Source organism: Strigops habroptila, chromosome 2 (assembly GCF_004027225.2).
Source record: "Strigops habroptila isolate Jane chromosome 2, bStrHab1.2.pri, whole genome shotgun sequence".
In the NCBI taxonomy this organism is placed as follows: Eukaryota; Metazoa; Chordata; class Aves; order Psittaciformes; family Psittacidae; genus Strigops; species Strigops habroptila.
This window is the reverse complement of record NC_044278.2, coordinates 26,052,988-26,076,813: the sequence shown is the minus strand read 5'-3', so window position 1 is coordinate 26,076,813 and position 23,826 is coordinate 26,052,988. Positions and strand designations below refer to the sequence as shown.

General features: G+C 41.4%; 1 protein-coding gene across 2 annotated transcripts in view; it reads left to right on the top strand.

The window, feature by feature from the left end:
- Nucleotides 1–23,826, top strand: part of APP (amyloid beta precursor protein) — a 216,363-nt gene that overhangs the window by 85,368 nt on the left and 107,169 nt on the right. For both annotated transcript variants that reach the window (XM_030477303.1, XM_030477302.1), the window contains exons 4-5: nt 19,607–19,719; nt 21,194–21,387. In XM_030477303.1, coding sequence (XP_030333163.1) covers nt 19,607–19,719; nt 21,194–21,387 — 307 coding nt within the window. The remainder of the gene's footprint in view (nt 1–19,606; nt 19,720–21,193; nt 21,388–23,826) is intronic.

Sequence of the window (23,826 nt, the reverse complement as noted above, 5' to 3'; positions counted from 1 at the left end):
AGCTTCTGGAGAGGGCCCACATTGTCCCTAGTCTGTCTTTTATTTGCTATCTATAGAATCCTTTCCTGTTATCTTTTACATCCCTTGCCAAACTTAATTCTAGCTGGGCCTTAGCTTTCCTAACCTGTTCCCTAGCTTCTTGGGCAATGCTCCTATATTCTTCCCAGGCTGCCTGTCCTTGCTTCCACCTTCTATAAGCTTCTTTTTTCCCTCTAAGTTTCCTCAGCAGCTCCTTGTCCATCCATGGAGGTCTCCTGGCCCTCCTGCTGCACTTTCTTCTGGTCGGGATGCAACACTCTTGAGCACGTAGCAGGTGATCCTTGAATATCGACCAGCAGTCTTGGGCCCCCCTGCCCTCTAGGACTGTATCCCAGGAAACCTTACTAGGGAGGTTCCTGAAGAGGCCAAAGTCTGCTTTCTTGAAGTCCAGGGCAGTGAGCTTGCTGCATGCTCTTCTCACTGTCCTGAGGATCTCAAACTCAACCATCTCGTGATCACTAGAGCCAAGGCTGCCCTGGAGCGTCACATTTCCAACCAGTCCCTCCCTGTTGGTGAGCACGAGGTCAAGCATGGCACCTCTCCTCGTCGGCTCCTCTATTGCTTGAAAGAGGAAGTTGTCTTCCACACAATCGAGGAACCTCCTGGATTGCTTGTGCCGGGCCGTACCGTCCCTCCAACAGATGTCAGGATGGTTGAAGTCCCCCATGAGGACCAGGGCCTGCGAGCGTGAGGCTGCTCCTATCTGTCTGTAGAGCGCTTCATCCACAGAGTCCTCTTGATCAGGCGGCCTGTAACAGATCCCCACCGTAATGTCCCCTGTTGCTGTTTTCCCTTTGATCCTGACCCACAAACACTCTGTTACCTCATCACCCATCCCCAGACAGAGTTCCATACTCTCTAGCCTATCACTGACATAGATAGCAACACCCCCTCCCCGTCTGCCTGGCCTGTCTTTTCTAAACAGCCTGTAACCTTCCATTCCAACATTCCAGTCATAGGATCCATCCCACCATGTTTCTGTGATACCAGTGACATCATATTCCCGTAGCCTTGCACACATCTCTAATTCCTCTTGTTTGTTCCCCATACTACGGGCGTTTGTATAGAGGCACCTTAGCCGAGCTCCAAATGCAGCCGACTCAATGGCTGGGGCAGCTGGAACATCTCTACATCGCTCCAAGCACTTATTACAGGTGCTGGCAACTGACCAGGAATGTTGGGATGGATCAATGCTCCCCTCCCCCAACACATCTAGTTTAAAGCTTTCCTGACCAGCCTGGCAAGCCTCCTACCAAAACAGCTCTTCCCCTTCTTTGTCAGACCAGCTCCACCAGCCTCCAGCAGACCTGGCCTCCCAAATGGAGCCCCATGTTCTTAATAGCCAAACCCCTGACTATGGCACCACCATTCCAACCATTTATTAACCTGCCAAACACGCCTAGCTTTTTTAAGGTCCTCCCCTTTGTCCTGGAGAATCGATGAAAAAACTATCTGAGCTCCAGAGCCCCTAACCACCTCTCCCAGGGCTCTGTAGTCCTTCTTAATGTTCTCCAGGCTACTGCTATCTATATCTCTAGCACCCACATGGACCACTAGAAGGGGGTAATAGTCAGCAGGACTTACTAGAGCAGGCAGCCTCTCAGCAACATCCCTGATCCCAGCCCCTGGCAGGCAACACACCTCCCTCGAGACTGGGTCAGGCCAGCAGATGGGTGCCTCTGTGCCTTTCAAAGTAGAGTCCCCTACTACTATGATCCTCTGCTTTTTCCTGGAGGCACCAGTAGTGATCCTCTTTACTGGTGCATCAGCAGGGTGCTCATTAGGTGTGGTGGGTGCTTTCTCATTAGCCCCCTGCAGAACCGCGACTGGGTGGGGACATCAGATTTAGGAGGAAGCCCCTTGTCGTTAATTGTCCTCTTCCTCCTTTGTTTGTTTGTTTTTCTCGTGACTAATTCCCAGCTTCCTGGGTTGCTGCCCTCCTTCTTTCCTATATGAGCAGGGCTAGACGTTTGCAGCCCCTGCGCAGTTTGGGCCTGGAGCAAGCCGCCCAGCTTCCTCTCAGCTTCCCTGGCATCTTTTAGCTCTCCAGCAGCCTCCCGCAGCTCAGCCACCTGCTGCAGGAGGACCTCCACCAGGTCGCACCGAGTGCAGCCCTGTCCATTGTGCACCCTCGCCCCAAAAGACCAGTCGAGGCACTTTCTACACTCCGAGGTCTGCGCCGCAGCCTCCCCTCTCATCGGCTCTGTCTGGGTGCCTACGCTGGCCACCGCCGGGGCAGAGCTTCCAGAGCGGGCCCTGCTCCTGAGGCGAGTGCTCACCATCCCGCTCGCTGCCCGCCCGCCCTGCCTGCGCGAACTGCGGCGCCACATCCTGACTGACGTGCCACGCCCTGTTTGCCCGCCCTCCTGGTCGCCGCACTCCCTGGGGTGGGTTTTTCCCCACTGAGGGCTGGTGCCGTCACTCCTGGCGCCGCCCCCTGTGAGTCAGCTGCTCGCGTGAGCTGAGCTGCCGGCTCCTGGGCAAGTCCTGTCGAGGACTTGAGGCTCCCTCGGTCGCTCTTGCCGCTCCCAACTGAGGCTCCTGGACGCGGTGCTTCCCCCCGCTCCGGTGTTAAAGGCGTCCTCTCTGGAGATACTCACCTCGGCAATTCAAAAATGCCTCCTAATTGTTTAGTTTGAAATACCAGAAGACAGCAAAAACCTGTACCAGGGATAATGAATGACAGTTGTGATTATTGGAAGTTATTTACTTTCTTCATTAATATGTTTGATCTTTAACTCCCAGTGGCTTTGTCAGCACGTTCTTGATGTGCAAAATATTTAAATTACCCCATTTTTCCCTATTAGATCATTGCAACTAGGTCAGCTGTAAATTGAATCATAACAATTTGATATCAAAGTTAATTTTGGTAACACAAATTAATTTTGGCTCTGTAATAATACTGGCTTCTACTACTTTTTCCAGAAGGTACTCAGGTGAATACATCAGCAGTTTCTGCTCCTTAGGAACTCTGATCTTCCATGCTTTGGAGGAGACTGGCTTTTATTTTATTTTTCCCTGGGCTATTCTTAGTTAAGTTGGTCTTATATATGATGTGGTTTTATACCTTTTTATTACAGATTAACCTAGGACACAATTTCTGAATAGGTGGTATTTTTGCAAGTCATTCCCTTCTGCTCATGAGTGTTCCTAATCTGTTAGAAGATTATTGATTATTTACAGTCAGCTCCCTGTGACTGCAGCTGTTTGGAACCAGTCCACCCAACAGAGATTACAAACCCTTTGAGAAAAGGACTGTCTTACTATGTTTATGATACTTAACACAGAGGAGCATCCTGCGCTATGGCTGAAAAGCCTGTATTTCACCTTTCAGCACAAATGAGAAATAATCAACAGCATGCACATGAGCTTACAGCTGGAGCTGTTTCCTTTTACCTGTTTTCTTGGGTTTGTTTATTCAGTCAGTTCTAAATATGTGATAGGTAAGCTCCTTCCCTTTGCATAACGTGGACTTTTCTGTGTGTGCATAGTTTTCTTTTTGGAGAACAACCTTCAGGAATATTTTCTTCTTACAGTGAAATCCCTTATAAGCTGTGTAATCAACCTCAAATTTGGCTTCCTGCATACCAGGCAATTTTTTTACATCTGTTTTATAACCTGACTAAGCTTGAATTGAATTATATAAATTTTCTTTAGTCTGGGAAGAAATGAAGTTTTTTGGGCTGGGTTTCCATCTCATGGTACCTGCACTACCATAGGGAGGCCAATAGCCATCTATGAGAGCATGGAGCCACCCTTTTTTTCAGAGAAACAGTGACCTGGGTTGGCCTAAGCCAGTGTAAAATAACATTTACACTATGCACAATCTTTTGAAAATGCAAGCTCCTGTACTCGTCAATGGCCATTTGGCTACCCAGAGTGTTTTGTGGTAGTTGTCTTGGGTTTAATACTCATATACTGAGTTGACACTGAAGATAGAAAACATAGCATGTGTAAATCAGAGTCATTGCTGTGTTGTTGAGGAGCACTGACGTGATCAATCTTTAATGTTTCTTTTCCTGTTTCAAAGTTTGGGCGTTGGGAAGCCAGACTTCAGTCTAGTTACAGTGTGAACTTCCCCTCCACATGCCCTCTTGCTCCATTCTGTAAATCATAAACATTTTGATATGCTGCTTTATCAATTAGGCTGGGAAGCAAGGTTTTTAGATTAAAACCTGATTGACTCTTAAGCTAACTTTTTTTTTTTCTGTAGCTTACCAAGGACCTTTTTAGTACTTCGTTTGTTCTCCTTCATTAGCTAACAGTGATCCCTGAGTTAATTTGGCATATCATAAAGGAGTAATACTGAACTGTCATATACCTTTCCTTTTGTTAAACTCTCAAATGATAGGCAGCTGTAAATTTTTATTTCCATTCTCAGTTATGTAACTGCTCTCATAATTTACAAAATGTCTCCTATGTCGAGGTGTTTCAAGATTAACTTAAATTCTAGTAAAAAATGAAGGTGTAATTTCAAGTTCAACTCTAATGCCATTTTTATTATGTACGAGCAATTGGCTGTGTGAAATTACTGTTATTTGGTCTGTTACAACAGAATCAATTTATAGCAGGTATTTGTACATTATTATTATTATTATTAAGAAAAATGTGCTCTAAAATAGCATGCACTCTGCTGAGGCCAGCTAGTTTAGTTACGGGCATCTGAGAAGTGGGAGGATGCCTTTCTGAGCCTCCTGAGTGCTTTGAGGTGCCACCTCTTTCCATTTGTCCACCTCGCCTCTTCCAGTGATGTGGCTTGCAAGGTGTCTCTGAGGTTGCTCCCTGCCCAAAAATCCTCTGCTTGTCAGCTGCAAGTCTGCAGGAGAAAGTACGAATGATGTCTTCAGTGTGTTTTGGCCTGTGTGCCACACCAGGACATGTGGGCTAAGTTGCGGCCAAACGTTCTTCTTTGATGCTGATTATGAATAGATGATACCTGCTTGGGACACTGATGCCTAGAACCACCCTCCTCTCCATTCTTCTCCCTGTCCTCCTCCCTTCACATTCCCCGTTATTCTCTCAAGAGTTCTGTTTATCACATGACAACTGTGACTGGGATGTAATGTAGCACCTTTGGGGAGAACCTGCTGCAGAACTCATTGATGTTGCTTCTCATTTAGCAAAACCTTTTTAAATACTGCTTAAAGCAAAGTGCTTGTTTTGCTGATTTGGGGCATCAGCTCACTTGACCCTTTCATCTGACTTGGCAGGTTCAGTTTTCTGAATGAGAACAGCCATGCTACCAGAGGTGCTTAAGCACCTTCCCTGCTCCAGCAGATACCTGAGGAGGGCCCACCTTGAACCTCTTTTGGCAGCTATAGTCTGAAGCCTTAGTTAGACAATAGAGTCCAAGCAATATAGAGTTTTTAACTATGACAGTCTGTAGAAAAGTCTCACATGAATAATTAAATCCCATTTAGGTGAAATTTTTCTTGTTAGCTGTTTGACTTCAAAAGCGAGCAAGCAAGGAGGCACTTGCTGTCCTGTTTGGTTAGTCCTGGCCCCAGGGTGAATTGTGAGTTTATTGACAAGGTGTCTCCTCTGCTGGACTTTAAGAAGAGCACTGGGATATGGATCAGCTTCTTGGGCAGTTAGAGCAGAGCCACTTGTGGGAAGAGGCAGCACCACCAGCAGACATTGCACTGGTGCACTCTTGTGTATATTCTTCACAGCCAGTGATCTATCTGGAATGCTGCCTTACTGCTGACATCGGAGGAATTGCACAGAGTAACATAAATTTTCATTTGCTGCTTTCAAAATTTTTCCTCATAAGCAATTATGAACCTGTTCTTTAAAGCTGTCTCCTTCCTGTTCCTGGTGTCATGTGTAACTCCATCCTAATGGATTTTGGGTTCTCTTGAGCAGCGCCCATGAAACACGTTGGCCAGCTTACCGTTCTCTCTGTGTGGGAACTTGTAAAGTGTGTTTCAGCTCATACATACACATTGTCAAACATGTATATAAAAATTCATAATGTACTGACTTTAATTTCTTTAATACCATTCTTGTGTTATCTTACTTGGGACAGATGCTTTGCCGTTAAATTTTTTGCAGTGATGGTTGAGCTCGACACTTTTGACTAGGGGCAAAAATCTCAAGGGACTCAATTTTTTAAGAATAAGCTTTTATAGACCTTTCAGATGCATTATAAAAAGTTCCACCCAAGTGATTGGTCTTGATTTAGTCTATCTAATTTGGTCATCCTTGTTGTAGGCCTACAATATGATATATTTACTGTTCTTGTTGCATTTAGTGTCTTCCTTACTGCTGCTCACCTTACTCTAAAATCCATTTAGCCTTTTCTCAAGTTTTTTAATCTTTTGAAATGATACAAGATATTTGAATTTAAAAAAATCTTCATTCTGATACTGTGCATTAGACTTAGACACTAGGCAGTGTTTCTGAGCATAAAGTCTGTCCAAAGAGCAAATGTTATTTTATGGTATTGCTGTTAGTATTTTCATGCAACATCCTGTATATATTAATCCCTAAGGACAGGGTTCAATTCTCAATAGAACGTGATTTTAATCCCTACTTGCTTTCTGTCTGCAATGACTCACATGTACAAGGAAAAAAAAATAAATAAAACAGGTTGGAATTAATCACTTAATAAAATAGGACCATCTTCTACCAGCTCTTTGTAACTACTGCTGTGTTCACCGGATTTAATTCTCGCAGTGAGAACTGGAGAGGAACAGTTTTGTTATTAAGTAGTGGGGTTTGTAGGTAATAATATTTACATTAAATATTTACATAGCATTGCAATTTCACAGAAATTGTTGACTTTCACTGAATGCTAAAACTATGCTACACTGGCTTCTGGGTTATTGAGTGCTCTCGTGGGAGGGTTAGTGACAGTACAGAGCTTTTGCCTTTTCATTAATAAGAGCAGCTCAGCCCCAACATCAGTAGTAGTCATTACTTTCACATCTTATCCTTCAGATGGCACATGGAGAGTTGGCTCTTGGTGAACGGGATCCTGTACCCTTTCCTCTATCAATATGTTTAATGTTAGAAACCAGAAATTACCTGGTTTTAGGTTGTTTTGGGGGTTGTGGTTTTTTTGTTTGGTTTTTTTTTTAAGTAGTTGCTAGTGTCTGGAGTGGGTCCAAAAAAATTTGTATATTTAGTAAGGCAGGTGATTAATCTAATGTACTGTCTTCCTCATTAGGTGGCAGAGGTGGTGTGAGAAACCTGTTCTGGGACCAGGAGACTTCAGTGTGTGATAATGAGTGTGGGTCTGCCCATAAAGCTGGCTCAGCTATCACCCTTGTTTGGGATAGTTAACAGGAAAATAAACCATTCAGTTAAGCTTTCATGATCATACAGAGTATGTGAAGGTGCTTCTGAACTAGGCAAGGCACCATTTTCTTGATGGTAGTATAGTTTGCAACAGCTTCAAAAACCCAAGCAGTAGGTCACACAATGGGTGCAGAAATGATGATGTTTTGAAGGCCAGTGTGACTGAAATGAAACCAAGGATTGTTGCTACTTTGATTTGTTGCTAGCATATGGGGAGATTTAAGGTATGGATAGAATCATGGGGTCATTTATGATGGAAGTGACCTCTGGACTTTGAGACCAGTTTGCTGCTGGAGGCAGGGCTGATAGTGAATTTTAACCGGCTACTCAGGGCTTTGTCTGGTGTGATCATGAAAACCTGCAAGAAGACATTCTGCATCCTCTCTTGGCATCTTTCTCGCTATGCTTAATTATCCTTGTGATTATTCCTCCCTGAGTTTCTGTTTGGGATCTCTCCTGTTTCAAACTATGGCCACTCTCTCTTCCTGCAGTGCAGCGCTATGAAGCAGCTCGCTCTGTCTTCATGATATCTCCACAGGTATGATCAGGCAGATGCTAGCTCCCTTGAAGCCATTTCTTCTCCTGAACAAGCCTGCCCTACTCCCTCAGTCTCTCCTCATAGGCCAAGTTTTCCAGTCCCCTCAATAATCCCCTGTTGAACTCATTCCTGTTCATCAGTATCTTTCTTGTACTGGGGTGTCCTGAACTGGACACAGTATCCTAGATGCAGTCTAATGAGTGCAAAGTACAAGGGATTAATCACTTCCTTCAATCTACTATATATGCTTCTGTTTGCACAGCTCAGGACACCATTGGACATCTTTGCTGTTGGAACATGCTGTTGGCTTGTGCTCCACTGCTCTTGGCCCCAGCTGAGACTTTTCTGCAGAGTTCTTCCCCAATATGCCTGTCCCCAGCCAGTATCATTCCCAGGGCTTATTCCTTCCCAGGGGCAGGACTTGGTGTTGGTCCCTGTTGAGTTTGAGGTTCCTGTCAGCTCACTCCTCCAGCCTTTCTGAATGGCAGCTCTGCTGATAAGTGTGTTGACTGGTGATGCAATGAAGTCCTTCGCCTGCAAGTGGTAAGAATTTGAGTGGAAGTCTTGGCAAATAGAATATTCAGGGCTCAGCAGTATTATGGAAAGTGATTGCTTAGGCTGGTAATAATCAGCAAGGTATTTTTGCTAAGTTGATCTTCAGCTGCTGTTTATGGAGTTATTTATTCACTCATCAGAGCCTTTGCACAAGACGGTATTGCAGAAACAATTACCACCTGAAGTCGGTTTCACAGTGATTTCTGTTCTTTGCCAGAAGAGAGCGAGCGAGCAACAATTGAATTAAATTACTGCTGAAGTAAAAAGAATTAAATTTTCTATAAAGAAACATGCAGTATGAAGGTGCTTGGGAGGAAGGACGGACGGACAAATGACCTACCAAAAAAATAAACCAAACCTGAAATCTTACTGAAGTAAACATTCCCTTGTTTAAAATGTTTTATATTCCTTTTTGGAATCCTAGCGTTTGAAATGGCCAAACCTTCAAGGCATCTGTAGAATTTTCATTCTTTCTACCCATCTATAGGCTTATGGTCATTAGTCCCTCTCAGACATCAGTGACGAGTAGGACCTTTGCTAGCCTTACTCCTGATGCCTGATGCTTTACCCCAGTTACTAAGAATTGCCCAAGATTGCGTTGTATAATAATGCAAAGCATAGTGGGATTACTGGTCCCAGTTGTGCTGAATTGTTTCCAAGCATCTTACCTTTGTGCCATTTTACTGTTTGATAGGTGTCTGTAGCAAGTCACTAGTATGCATACATAATTTATTAATGAATTAATCCAGTTACTTGTTCCTGTATGCTGTTGCCATATCAGAGCCCATTTTCAAAGCATGTCTTGCATAATGAAGTGCATTAAGTGTCACTTCAGCCAGAAGGGAGGCACGAATTTAAAATGCTTGGAGATTTGCACTTGCAGATCTTGCTGCAAAACATGTCTGCTGCCTGCTGTGAGAGAGGGAGCAGAAACAGTAACAACCGACGTGCAGCCTGTCATGCATCTCAGCAGCAGCGGAACGTGATGTTAATAGCTGGAGTGTTAAAATTTGTGCATTTGGTAGCATTTATGAAGCATAGTCTGTTTTGAAATTCAGCCATATTATAGCTTGTGAAAACCTCAAGACAGATGGGGGAAAAAGAAGATTCACAAAAATATGATTGCTTAAGATTTGAAATGCTAAATCTTCTTTTGAGAAATACCATTAAGTTATACTTACTATTTATAGTTAAACATAAGGAAGAGCATTGAAATGGGCCCTGCAGTATCTGTCATCTTAATTTATCAAATCATGGTATGCAACTTCATTAATAATTTCTGAAAAGGTTCTTAGGAATGTTTTTATTTTTTAAAAGCCACTAGCTTTTCTTCTCTTTTGACATTTTTGGAAAGCCAGCTTCATTAAAATCTTACTGGGTACAAAGGAGAGTGAATGTTGCCTTGAATAGACCTGGGAATGGTTAATGACTTTCCTACTTCAGATAAATCATTTAGCATACAGATTGAAAACAGTTAAAACCAATGCCGCTTTTACAAAGGGAATCTTACCTTACTAAAAGATGCATTCACAAATGCGGGGAGTCTCTCCTGCTGCACCTGGTAATAGGTCCTCAGCATGAGGTGGGGGTCAGAAATCTTTTGATTTTTCTTTCCCTTTCATGTCCTATTCCTTGCACCCCACACATTGCTTTTGGTACTTGACAAAGATGTGTGCACTTCAGTGTGGAAGAAAAAGAATTCAACTGTTTTGGAGGAGGAGAAATATTTATGAAGAAAACATTTCAGGTTTTGTTTTCCACGGAAACTTTTGGGGGCATGGATAGTCAAGATACTTGCATCTTTTGCCCCCGCAGTTCCTTTCCAGACTGAGGTGGTTGGTCTTTGTGGAGCTACATTCTGCATTTGTTTCACTGCAGCTTGCTGTAAAAAGCTACACAGAGACAGGATGTTTTCCAAACAGAATGGCAGCTGGCATGTAATGGCAGGCGTATAACTGCATCTTTCCGACAGTTCTGCATAAACAGCCTGAGTGCACATACTTTCTTGTGGAGTAAAAGTGCTGTTGTCATTGAAGGTATCACTGTCCTATTTCCCTCCTGACTTTTTTTCCTCCTTACTTGGTTGTGGCCCAGGATACTTGAAATAATTTTCACTGTCCCAGGATTCTGCTTGGGGGATCTTGACCAAATCATACTAAATGTTCACAAATGGTCTAATTAAGCCTTTCACATTTCAGATTTGTTCCTTAGAGTTTTCCAGTACTGTTCTTTTTTTCAGGATTATTCCTTTCTGTGAATTTTACCAACTGTTTTCTGTAGATCAAGCAGTTTCCAATAAATTCTTGGGTTATTCTGTCCCTCCAGTTTGAGGAACCCAGTAATTCCCTCTGTTATGCTGTACATACAATCAGTCTTGTTTAACTTACCTTGGCTTCCAGCACCTTCCAGATTTTCATTGCCTGTTCTTTTTATAGCACTGCGGAAAATCTGTTTTAGCTAGCCATACTGCTGTTAGTTTAGGCTGGGACCTTGAATTCCCCCAAAATAACCCCTCTGCTCCAAAATACGTCAAAAAAACCCACCAAATTACCCTGTGGCAAGCACCCACAGGTGGCATCCTTCACTTTATAATCTTGTTTCCCACTGTAAGCAGCTAGTCTCCTGTCCCCAGTGCATTCAGCATCTCTCCAGAGCAGCTGACTATGTCCTGCTACAGATGTATCAAACAGGAATACTGTGATGACGGAGTGAAAAGTAAAAAGTCAATCTGAAAAGTCTGTTGGAGCTGTAGAGAAGAGAAGGGAAGGAAGCAATAAGCAATTAAACACAGTGCAGGAGGAGGAGAAAAGGTGTTAACTTGGGCAGTATCCTGCCTCTGTGACTGAGGCAGGATGGAGTCCAGCTATCCAGAATGACATTTCTAGACTTTATTAATGATGTTTCCTAACTCACTATTTCCAAGAAATTAGGGAGGATTGTATAACTGGGAAGGAGGGGGCTGTGTATGCGACAAATACTCTAATTTGTGACAGAAGCTTTGCAGATGTAACCAATGCACCGAGGAATAGGGAAGGAGAGCAACTCAATCCTGAGTTTTCTCAACTTCCCGAGCTAGACTTTGCAGCCTGCTTTTGGGCCTGTTTCTCAGTAAATCATGTTTGAGAGGCAACATTCTGATTTGTGGTATGGAGCAATAAAGTTTGCTAGTGAGAGTAATTGGTGCCTAGAGAAAGCAAACTGAAGGGGAAACTCTTCGGATAGCCTTTTTGGGAGACCTTTGCTGCTGATCACACTGTTAAATTCTGGGTGGGTGTTTTTTTTGCTTTGTGGGCCTTTTAGGAAGATAGGGCAGGAGGAAGAATCCCAACATGTGACATAACCCATGATGCCTGCCTTTAAGCACAGTTCTGTTACATTAGTGAACAAGAGAGGGACAGAAAAGGCATCTTACTGTACTCTCAGAAAGATTGTTTCTTGAAGATGGGAGACAAGTGGAAAGAGGAGAGAAGTAAACGAACTTAATGCTTCAATGACTCATTGAGGTGCTGCAGACCTTTGAGGAATGTTTATATGGTTTGTCTATAAAGATGCCAGAATGTGTGATGATGTGTATTTGAATCTTATTGCATGTAAACAAATGTATCTCTTATTGGCATAATGCATCAAATCTGAATGATGTTTGTGTTCTGCTTGGAAAGTAAGACAGAAAATGAAGTCAGGCAAATAAATAGCAAAGTGAGCAGAAAGTCTATTTGTGTCAGTGGTCAAAGAGCTACAGAGGAAGGAAGAAAAAGGTTTGAGAATAACCCCTTTTGATGTATGGTGCCTTATGAAAATGAAGACATGATAAACACCATGAAATATAGGTATATTTCTTGGTATATAGTTCATTATTTTCATTCAGACAAATGTATGTAAAGGACTTTAGCCCTTCAACTCCAGATTTTGTGTGAGGTATTTGGGCTTTCCAAAAATCACAGTAGAGCACATGATATATCAACAATAGCGCTCCATGTCAACGAGTTCATTGTAGTGACTTCTCTTTTACCTCGATCTTGTGTCCCAAGTATGGTCATACATTTGTGAAATGTACCGTAATTGTTGTTTTCTTGAAATTGTTCTAAGAGCATCAAGGTGCTAAGATGTAGTACAGCTAGAATTGCCAGTCAGTTTTTAATCTAATAGAAGAGCTTTGCTCATCCCAAATAGTTGACTTTTGTAAGCCTAATAAAGGGTAAATGTTGTCCATAGTGAAGGTGGTTTACTTGAGGGTTCTTGCATCAGGGTGTATTTGTCGCTATGTGTACCAAATAACAGAACAATAAACCACTTTTTAGTGGGTGTACTCTCTTTACCTTTTCAAGTTTCTTTGAAAGCAGGAATACAAGAGGTTGTTCAAGGACTACTTTGAAGCAGAAAAATACTAAAGCAATAGAAAATTGCTTTGATGCTGTGAAAATGTGTGTTGGAGAACCACTGGCCTTACTTTCAGATGCTTAAAACATAGTGGGTGGCTTTACCCAACAAATAATAAAACCCCCCAGCTATAGTTGTGGGAAATAACTTCTTGGAACTTTATGAGGATGAGAGGATTGATACAGAGAGATGTTAATGGGTTCGGTGTTGGTTTTGGCTGAGTCTCTGGAAGACGGAAGAGCTGCTGTTCCCACCTCATGCCCCAGAGGTGGCTGTGCAGGTTGTGCTGTCACTTGTGCCTCCTGCCCTTCAAACGCAGGTTTGCATTGCTGTCCATCTGCCATGCTGTGGGTCTCTTACTGAAATTCATGCTATAGATTTCATATACAGTGATGGAGTAGGGACAGTTTTCTTACAGAGCTCTCTTTTGGGGGCAGTCTTATGGGCAGGAGTGAAACCAGTTACTCATCAGAAAAATATAGATGGTCCAAGCTGCCAGGCTACAGATGTCATGTTTTGTCAGCACCAGCTTGCCTTTCTCTTGGCTGATGGATGAGGGCTAGGTAGAGGCCTCTAACTTTAGTGTTTCGGATGGGGTTGAGGGGGAGGTGGTTTTGAGCTTTTAAGGCTAGCAGGGTTTCAGTGCAAAACCAGGCTGTCTACCTCCCCGCTGGTGTCCTCATGTCCAAGCTCCTTTGAAGCATGCCCTTCACTAGTGACTGCCTGAGGGGGGTTCATCATTGTTCGATGCTGCTCTCAATGCTTGTAAGTTACTGGGGATGACATACACTAGGGTGGTATTTGATACCTGAGTGGGTACTGGTATTAATAGTAGCAGTTCTTCATAGGTGATGATATAGGTAAAAATTATCTTTTGTGGGTGCTTTTACATACTTCCTGAACACTGCTTCTTTTGAGCTTCCATTTAAAATTAAATTTGAAATTGGAGAAATTTACAAAACCTTTGTTAAGGCTGTTAAAATCCTGTAAACTAGACTGAAGATCTTTAACATAAGATCCAGCTTAACATATCTCATGCCCAAGTTCAGAGAAAGGAATGCCATGGGCCAGGACAGGTATCTGTGCCCGGGGGGTTTGGAATGGTAGCAAACCCTTATTCAAACCAGATTTTGACAGGCACAGCCTCTCCCTCTTGATCTGTAGGTAACAGTCTAAAACAGTGAAGTACACTATGACTGGTTCGGTATGTCACTAGATAATTGTCCTTAGTGAATCATTTTACTGAAAAATGAAAAACATAAAGTATCTATAGGTGCTTTGCATCTTCTCAGCTTTTCTGGACTTCTGAAGAAAAGAAAAAGCATTTTCAATAAAGTGTTGCTTCTTTTCACTGGAGGCCGGTGTGTTTGGCTTGCCCTCTGATGCAGATTGCAGCGAACTTTTAATTACCAATGTTATAAATAAAAGCAAGCATCATACGTGAAGACTTACATAAACATCACTCTTAATAAAAGTACTAAAGCTGTATGTAATAATCTATGTGTAACATAATATGTAATAACTAAATGTTGGGTACGAACAAGAGCTAGCAGAGGTTACGGGGAGCTGAGGCGTTGTGCCTGGGGAGCAGAGCAAAGCCAGGGACAGGGAAAGGTGCAGGGCTGACCTGCTCCTCGCTGTGCTGCGCTGTGCTGAGCACATGATGGCTCGGGGTAACCTGTGCAGAGTCACAGGGAAAAGACACATCTCTGAATGTTCTCACATATTATGGTGCAACTACTGGAGCCTGTACATTCATTTTAGCAAGGCCCTTGTTCTCATTGTTGACACAGAAAGTGAAGCCTCGAGTCCTAGAGCCTCAGCGTGTGCTGCCTCCCCATGCAAAATTTAGCACAGGCTTTGTTTGAAAGTACTCCTCAGAACATAATTTACACATGCTTGTTTGTAGGTTGGGATCCTAACCATCTGCAGCCATCTGCTAGCAGGTGTTTGGTTTTGTCATGGATTTTGGTTTATTTACCTTTATTGTCTAATCTTTTCTCTCTGCGCAGTGGTGGATGGATTCTCACATCCTGTCTGGTTTATGCAGTGCATGGAAAACCTGATGATCAGGACTGTCTCTCTCTCTCAGGATATAGTATTTTTATTTTTACTTACTTTTCACTGATACCATGTCTGCCATTAAACAGGTAAGTTAGTCATCTTATGAGCGTGCCCACTTGCAGAGCCTTTTTCTTCCTAGAGAAGATTTAAAAGAGTGCGTGATCAGTTGCCTTCGCTATAATCTTAAATCTTATTAGAGGTTGATTCTCAATGTAATGCTTTTCTTAGTCTTTGCTGTATTGAAAAATGAAATTTCTGAACCAGAACTTCTGGTTTTACAGCCCAAAATCTGTTGTTGCTCCAAGAGTATTTTTCAGAGAATAGGACATGCTTGACCAAAGTAAAATTATTTAATAGTAAAATGCGGCATCATAACCTTTGGCAAAACTGGCTGAAAAGTGCTACTCTGTTGTAATACACCAGGATGGGGCAATATGAAAAAGTCTGCTACAAATATAATGGAGAATTGGGCATTAGGAAAGAGATTACTGACATTAGGAAACAAAAAATTAGAATTATAAATTAAAATTAAACTGTGACTTAACTATGTTGGCACAGCTCATGTTCTACTGCTGTGCAGTAAAAAAAAAAGATGCAGGTTTGAGTTAGCAACAAGGAACTTACCAAAAGGGCGAGCAGTGGCACAGGGTGGTGTTTTTTAATGTGGTAAAGTGATCTCTGCCCAGAATTCCCCTTTGGGACTGTTTTTGCCAGACTGGTTAGAAACCTACAAGCCAGAGAGATCTGGTTTTATCCAGCCCTTCCTTGCAAGAGTGGGTAAACAGGTACTGGAAAATAAGTAGCTCTTACACTTGTGTGTTGAATCACTTGAGGGAGTTTAGTGATTTATGAGTTCACCAAAAGACAAATTGTGCCATGGTGGGTTATTATTGAAGTACCTCAGCAGAGCACATATGTACAGCTGTAATCAAAATACAAGTGATGCTGAAGAAGGCAAAAGAGTACAGGAAAAAGTGATAAATATAAGGCCAACAGAAGTAGTGCTGGTGATGGTGGTAATTTGTGGTGTGGATTTTGTACAAATTCTGTAAACCCTTCCATCTGTGGCATGGTTGTGGTTTAGCCAGTGTACTGGCAGCTAGGTGGCCAGTAGGGCAGCGGGTGTAAGGTGCTGGTAAGAACCAGGGGATAGCATGGGGCCAGGGAGGCTTTTAAGGCAGTGCTACTACCTGGGGAAATGCTCATCCAGCTTGAGGCTCACAGGCACGGTGTGAAGGATAGCCTGGTGGGGTGCAAGTTGTTATGTTGCTGTACTAGAAGAAAAAATAATATTGGAGTTGAATTATGTGCAGTGATCTCAGCACCTGACAGTGGAAATTACAACCACTGTTGGGCTGGGGTGATCCGTCAGCCAAGAAAAATGCTCAGTCATGTCTTACACTGGCAAACACAGGAACTACTACAATTTTTCCTTATTTTTAGAGCCATGCACACTGGCCCCCTCTCTTAGGAGGCACAGGATTGCTTGTTCCCCCTGTGTGTGCTGTGGGTTACTTGTTCAGAAAAAACAAAGAATCTCCAAAGTCTTAGGATTCAACAGCATTGAAAGTTAAACATGTATGGGAATGACACAGGTAGAAGCTTCTCTGCAAATCAAAAGTATTTGACGTGCTTCTTTCTGATGGATTTGTGTTTCTATTAGACTAGCCCAGGCAAAATAAATGTTGCAGTTGTCAAGTGAATTCAGTTTAGTTCATCAAACTGCCACTTGAACATTAATTTATTTAAAGCAACAACCAAAAGAGAACAAAAGTTCAAAGCTTTGCATTAACCTTTAGTAACAATTATAATGAAATGAATGAAGTTTCCAGTGCATGAACTCTTTGCATGTGTAAATAATAGGCAGAATTAAATTTTATTTATAATAAAAAATTAAACTGAAGGCAGAAGGTACCACATGCAAAGTTGCAAGTGATTGCTGCTGCCCAGATGTTCACAACCCTGAATAATTTATTACAATTCTGTATAATGAAGTAGTTAGATTAAACAACCACCCTTCTCCCCAGCTCCTTCTTTCCTTCTGAAAACCATAGGGGAGCTTGTTCCAAGGGATTACTTATTTCTCTGAAATTCGGAAAGCGTTTGCAAAATGGAGCCTCATTTGAAATGAGAATTTGGGTTACTGTAAGGATGCTGTTACCTTATTTTCAAGGAATCTGATTTTATAAAGCAGATGCATATTTTGTGTGTAAAAGTCAAATCTAACACTGTACTTTCAGTTCCATCCAAATGTCTAGTATTTCTTTAGTGTATTGATACGAGTTGGTTGATATAATCAGACATTCAAGAAAGTGGGGTTTTTTTGTTGTTTAGGTGGTTTGGGGGATTTTTTATTTTTTTTTAGTATGTGTGGTTGCTTTTGGGGGAGGGCTTGGGGGGATGTTTGTTGGGTGTTTTTGTTTATTGGTTTTGTTTTTTACATTTACTTACATACTCGTCCATACTGTTAATGACACTGCAGACCAGGCTGCATTGCCCAGAACTTTGGGCATACAGTTTTCAGTCTTATATTTGGTGGCTGTAACTCAGTGGTACATCCATATTCATTGCTTTTGCCAGAATGACATGGGGTTATTTTTGTCAGTGATGAGGTATACCATTAATTGCCTTCTAACTTTACACACACAATATTCTGATGATACTGCAGGGAGTTAAGGTGAATGGAATAGCTTCATGCAGAGGTTATCTGTTGGGTGTGTATGTATTTGGACTTGTGTGCCTGTGCGTGTCAGAAGTCAGATAAATGTCACCAGCTCGCACACATGCTTGCGTGCACAGCCTCTGAAATTGGATGTAGTTTGCTGGAGTAAGACGCACTCCAGGAGTCTGTTTTGTTTGTTTTATAGAAATGTTTGCCTTAAAGACTGAATGTTTTACATGCTTAAACAGCCAGAAAAGTGTAGCTGCAGCTCTGTGTGAAGGCTTGCATCCCAGGAGAGCGAAGTCAACATACTCTGTGAGTCTTCAGCAAAACACCTGTGTGCTTGCTTAGTGCTCAGGTACTTGACTAAATTGAAGCAGTAGCAATTGCCAGTTACTTAGGTACTGAGTGACTTTGGCTATGTGGCAGGATGGTCCCCTGCAAAGACAAGTACAGCTAAAAAAACCCTGCAAATTTATTCAAATTTCAGGGCAAGATTTGGGTGTGATACCACTGGCAGCAGACATTTTGTTAACAAAAGCTGCAGATTTTGTATTTTGGGTTACGGGAAAGTGTTTTAACCCACTACTTTTGCAAGTTTATTTTGGAACCTTTAGAAGTCATTTCTGTTAATAATCTGCAGCCATTGTGTGTCATTGGAGGATACAGGTTATAAAATCCTTTTTATCCTAGTAAACTAAATGACTGGCTTTTAAAGGCTTCAGATCAAAAGCACTGAACTATAGCAAGGAATTCCATGTGAAATACACATCTTGGTGATTACCAAAGGTATATACATATATTTGCTGGACTCGGCTTTCTTGCTGTGTATTGGGTGTTGGTTATTTTTAGAACTTTGTAAGCCTCAAGGGCCACTTTATCAGCTCTGTCTGATGGGAGATGAGCCTCTGCTGAAGCAGTAAACTCATAGTCATCTTATTTTGATTAATTAACCTGTTACTGCATCCATGCAGCCACTGGGCCACCTTGGTTCATTCATTTAACGCACCCAGGCTGCAGTTTTTTGGAGGTTACGGACAAAATGTGCTTCAGGGAGCTGATGATTTCTGCCAGCTGAGTCATGTGCTTTCACAATCCAGTGTCCGTTCAGTGTATCAATGTCTTGAAAGTACTATGTAATGTTTCCTTTAAAAAAGAAAAATCTTCAAGGGTTTTGGAGGTTATTTAATTGCAATGCCAGAATTATGCAGAATTACAGTGATTTTAGTCTAATAAATTGTGTTACTTAGCTGAATTTCTTCTTACTTGTCAGTACTAAAGCTGTGAGCATTGGGTTTTTTTTTTCATTAGTGTGTAAATTTTTGTTCTACTGCTGATGACAGCACAATCTCTGTGGTCGGTTGTGTCCTTGCTAAAAAGCCTTTTTTCCCCACTTCAATCTGTCCAGATACTCAGGTGATCCATGTATCACCTTGTTCCCTGGCTGATGAGCTCCACTTGCTCATCAGCCTTCTGGGCTAACCTGAATTTGTCTGGCTGGTGAAATAAGGTTGAAATAAAGAGGCTGCATCAACTAAAATAGCTAAGGGACTAATAGGGACTGTGTTGCTGTTCATGCTGTAATTTAGTAGAAATACTCTCGACTTGTTTAAAATAATCTGTTGGTATCCTATTTGTTTTGTGTGGGAAAACTAAATATTTCAAAACGCTTCAAGCCCTCTCCCTACCGCTGCTCAGATGCAAAATGTGATTGTCCCTACCCATCTCTGTACTCCACTTCCAGGAGCTGGATCCACCAGCTCCTGACTTCATGTTGCACCACATATGTCTTTGATGGGTCCTGCAAGTTTTACACTGGATATGTGAAAGTTAGCACATTATGCTAAAGTTTTCATCATCTAATACATCACTGAGATCAAAGACAGGAGCTACTTTGAAATGAAAGGTTTGAAGAAGGTGATAGTAGAAGCACCATTTAGAAACTGTTCCATTCTCTGCAAACAGACCCTGCCACTCATTCACGGAAGCTGCCCTGTGCCTAGCTAAAGGTTTAACAGGATGAGGTACTGGAAACAAAATTAATATTTTTGGGTTTGTTTTTCTTTCAGTGGGCGAGTTTGTGAGTGATGCCCTTCTGGTACCAGACAAGTGCAAGTTCCTTCACCAGGAAAGGATGGATGTGTGTGAAACTCACCTGCACTGGCATACTGTTGCTAAAGAGGTATATTCATCTGTCTTAATATTTCCTACCTTCCTTCTTTAGAGCTGTATCACTCTTCTGAGGATGAGTTTAAAAACTCTGATGAATGTTTGAGCAAATGGTGTTTTGTTCTGCTTTATAAGGTAGGAAGTGGGAGTCTGCTGAACACAGCCATCCACTGTTGGATATTTAACCCTGACACGTGAACACTGACCCTGTTTCATAGCACTGGATTTTTTTTTCCCTCACATCGCACTATTCTATGATTCTATGATCTACTCACACACCCACCATGTTTTCTGCCTCCTTTGGCTTCCTGTGTTGGTGCTGCTCTGGGGCTGAAGATTGATCACTAATGCGTAGGCTTTGCCTTTACCATTGTCCTCAGTATGAATATTGGTATGCCAGGTGCTTCACAGAGATCGAACAGGCTCTAAAGAATGTAATATGTGAAATTCAGTGTAAAAGGACAGGAGAGCTGATAACACATAGGACTAGCCAAATACATTTTGCAGTCAAGCACAGAGTTTTTACAACTTACCGGTGCTTTACTGAAAACAGACATAAACCTAATGTTATAATTGCTAATGCATTTCAGACATTTTTTTGTCCTTATGTAGAGAGGTTTTAGGAATAAAAACGGAGATGAGCTGCAAGAAGATTTCTGGCTGCTATTCTGTTTGGAACCTCTTAGTTTGTATGTTATCCCACCTTCTGGAGATGAAAATTGAAATGTACTCTACAGCTTTTCAAATTTTCAATTCTTGCTTGAATCATACTGTTGCTCCTCAAATGAAGTGTTGAAGGCACCAAGCTTCATGCAGGCAAATCCTAGTCCCTTTTAACTACATGAAAACTTGGAATGGCATAGCCCTGAAGAACATCATCACTGTGCACCATTGAACTATTTTCCTTTTTTCTTCTGTCCTATATCACTATATCTTTCTGTCCTACATCACTATTTCTTTAAAGTATAATTATGCATTACTGTTTTCCAAACAAGGCTAGAAGCTGTCAGACCACATACAGTGCGTTTCCAGTATAACAGGTATTTTAAATGTTAATCTATCTTGCAGTGAACTCTTCAGTAACATTAATACATCAGGATCAGTATTTATACATCAAATTAAACAATATTCTGCCTTCACGTTTGCTGTTTATGGAGCAGAGTTTGTGGGGATTTGACGCAAGAGGATATAGAGTTGTCATATATATGGGAGAGGCAAGTCTTTCTATACAGGGAAAGATTAAAGGGCAGGGAAACGGAGAGCTTACAGTGGTCATGTGGACAAAGGTAGGGAACTATCTACCATGCAGTTAGTAAATGCACACATGACTGTCCTAAATTGTCTTTCAAAATTCAGAGACCATGCAGTTCACCAGCTCCCACTTCCTAGGGCAGTACACAGCCCCTCACATTTTCTCAAGGTCTGTGATGTTTTTTCTAGCTTCCTCCATGACAATACTGTGGCTGTTTTCTTTCTATTTTCTGTAGTCCTGTAGCGAGAAGAGTATGAATCTGCATGACTATGGCATGCTGCTGCCCTGTGGAATTGACAAGTTTCGTGGTGTGGAGTTTGTTTGCTGCCCATTAGCAGAGGAAAGCGACAATCTTGATTCAGCTGATGCCGAAGATGATGATTCAGATGTCTGGTGGGGAGGTGCTGATGCAGACTATGCAGATGGAAGGTTAGAGTGACTTTCTATCCTTCGACTTGTTATTATCATCCTATTAAAATGCCAAAAATCTGCCTAAAAGACCTCGGTGTGTAAGAGTCACTGCTGCTTGTAAGTGAACTGGCAACTACAGTGGTAGAAAACATCAGTGTTCTCATTTATTTTTAACTTGCTACAGAACAGCTTATTGTTAATAAGCTTTTTGTTAATATCGTTCTTGTGCTTTTGATGCCCTCATCATTTCTTCAATGAGAAATATTGCCACGTTAATAACAAAAATGCTTAAATACATACTTTCTGACAACTAAATGATAAATGCTGTACTCTTAAGATGCTTCATTTGCCGTCCAGAGTGCTGCAGCAGATACTCAGCCAACATAACTGTTGGAGGTTTTGAAACATCTTCATTCACAATAGGCATTAGCCATGTGCCATTATTACTGTAAGAATATTTTTCTGCTGACAGTTACTTTCTAAATGTGATCTGAAAGAAAATCTGTTTTAGTATCTAGCTTCTAACAGATTCATTAATACGGTGCTGTGAAGATGGAGTATGGAGGTTTCCTTTGCAAGACAGCGGTGGATGGGAAAATACCATGCTTGTCTTTACCCTTTAACATCCCCCATGCACATAGGCTAATTTTGAGCCAAATACGGGTTATGACTGTGTTTAACTGAGTGGTCCGGTGCTGTCAAAGCCTTTTCATACTGCTCTTTCGAGCGTGTTAGACAGCACTTGTGAGAACAGAGTACACTGTTATGTCCTTGCAACTGAATTCAAACAACTCTAAGATGCTTTCTTCATAAAACTAAGATCTACATTCAAATTCTGTTTATGCTCCCTAGACTTCTATCATTTCATACTGTGCTAATGCAGTGTTTCTACTTCTTAGTTGATGATACTGCGCCTTTTACAAATAATTTACAAAATCCAGAACTTCAGGCTGATTACTAGTGGTTTCGAGGAGAAACGTGAAAATAAATGAGGACTCAATCAAGTGAATAATGTGGAAAGTTAATAGATAATCCAGATGGAAACAAGTTCAGGAACAGTGTAGAGATGAGGGACAGAGACTGAATTGCTGTAACTTGCTGCAAATAGATGGCATTAAACCAGTGAAAAATTAGAAACCGTGTCATGGTGGGCATCTAAATTTTTCCTGACAAAGCATTACTAAGTGTTGCAGCGAAGAGTTCTTTGTGGATAACGGAATAAATTTAATAAAAATAAGTATTTTCCCATTGTAATTTCCAGCTTTCTCTCATAAATCGGAGTGAATGGTCAGGACTGCTCGATGCAAGAAACTGGCGTCAAGCAACATTGCATCTTCTATCTTGACACCTTCAGGCTTTTTTCTGACTTGTACTTCCAACAGTTGTCAAAGTGCCACAATTTATAACCCTTTCAGTGGGATTTGTAAACCAGCCTTTGGATTGTTGCTGTGTCACTTCTGTATATTTCATTTAGATTTTAATTGGAACACATTCTCTTAAAATAAGAAATGAGTGCAGACCTTGTTCTAATTGAGGCAAATTTATCTATCTTATATACCTATTATCTTATCTATATATATTTATTACATATACCTATATATAAAATACATAGATAAAAAACTTTTCTTTCATATACTTGATCAAAAATTCCTGAAATATTTTAAATAAGAGTTCACAAGGGTGTATATAGAATACCTCTGTTTGTATGACAGCCCATTTCTGTCTTTTTCATATTTGTCACTGAACATTTAATTTACTACTCTAGTCCATTTTGTTTCTCATAAAGCAGTTTAGTATCTGAAGAGATGAGTTCAAGAATAATTTCATAAATTTTGTATCCTCTAGGAATAGAAGCTGTAATTGCATTTGAATCTATTTCTGAAGTTCCAAGCAAATACTGATTTTTTGGGGGTTTTTTTTTATTTTTTTATTTTTTCTCCTCCCGTAGAAGTGGAAGCAAAAGGAAAATTATAAGATCCTTTTATAGGGCACTTCAACTGCAGATGAAGAGCCAAGCAATTTGCAGTTCTTTTACACTGACTAACTCATATTTCTTGCTGCCTCTTCAGCTTCCCAACTGCATTATAACCATGCGTACTGGTGCCAGAAATACTCTTGAAATTTAGTTGTACAGAAAAAAAAAAAGAATTACTCATTTCTTATACAGCAGTGGGTGGTAGTTCAGATTTTGTGTGTGTATATTCATATATGTATGACCATATGTTTGTGTGTATGTAAATATATATATGCCTTAGTCCTAAGCTGATTGTGAGGGAGAAAGGAAGTGAGAAGTAGGGGGATACTTACCTAATGCTAAATTCCCAATATGCCCTGCACCTCTGTTTCAAGTGCTTACTGAAGTTAATGTTTTTCACCTTGCATGGGTGATCTCACATTGATGATGTTTGCTTCATCTTGAAGCCTTCAAAGAGTTTAACGTTCCTTTGTGTGTAAATA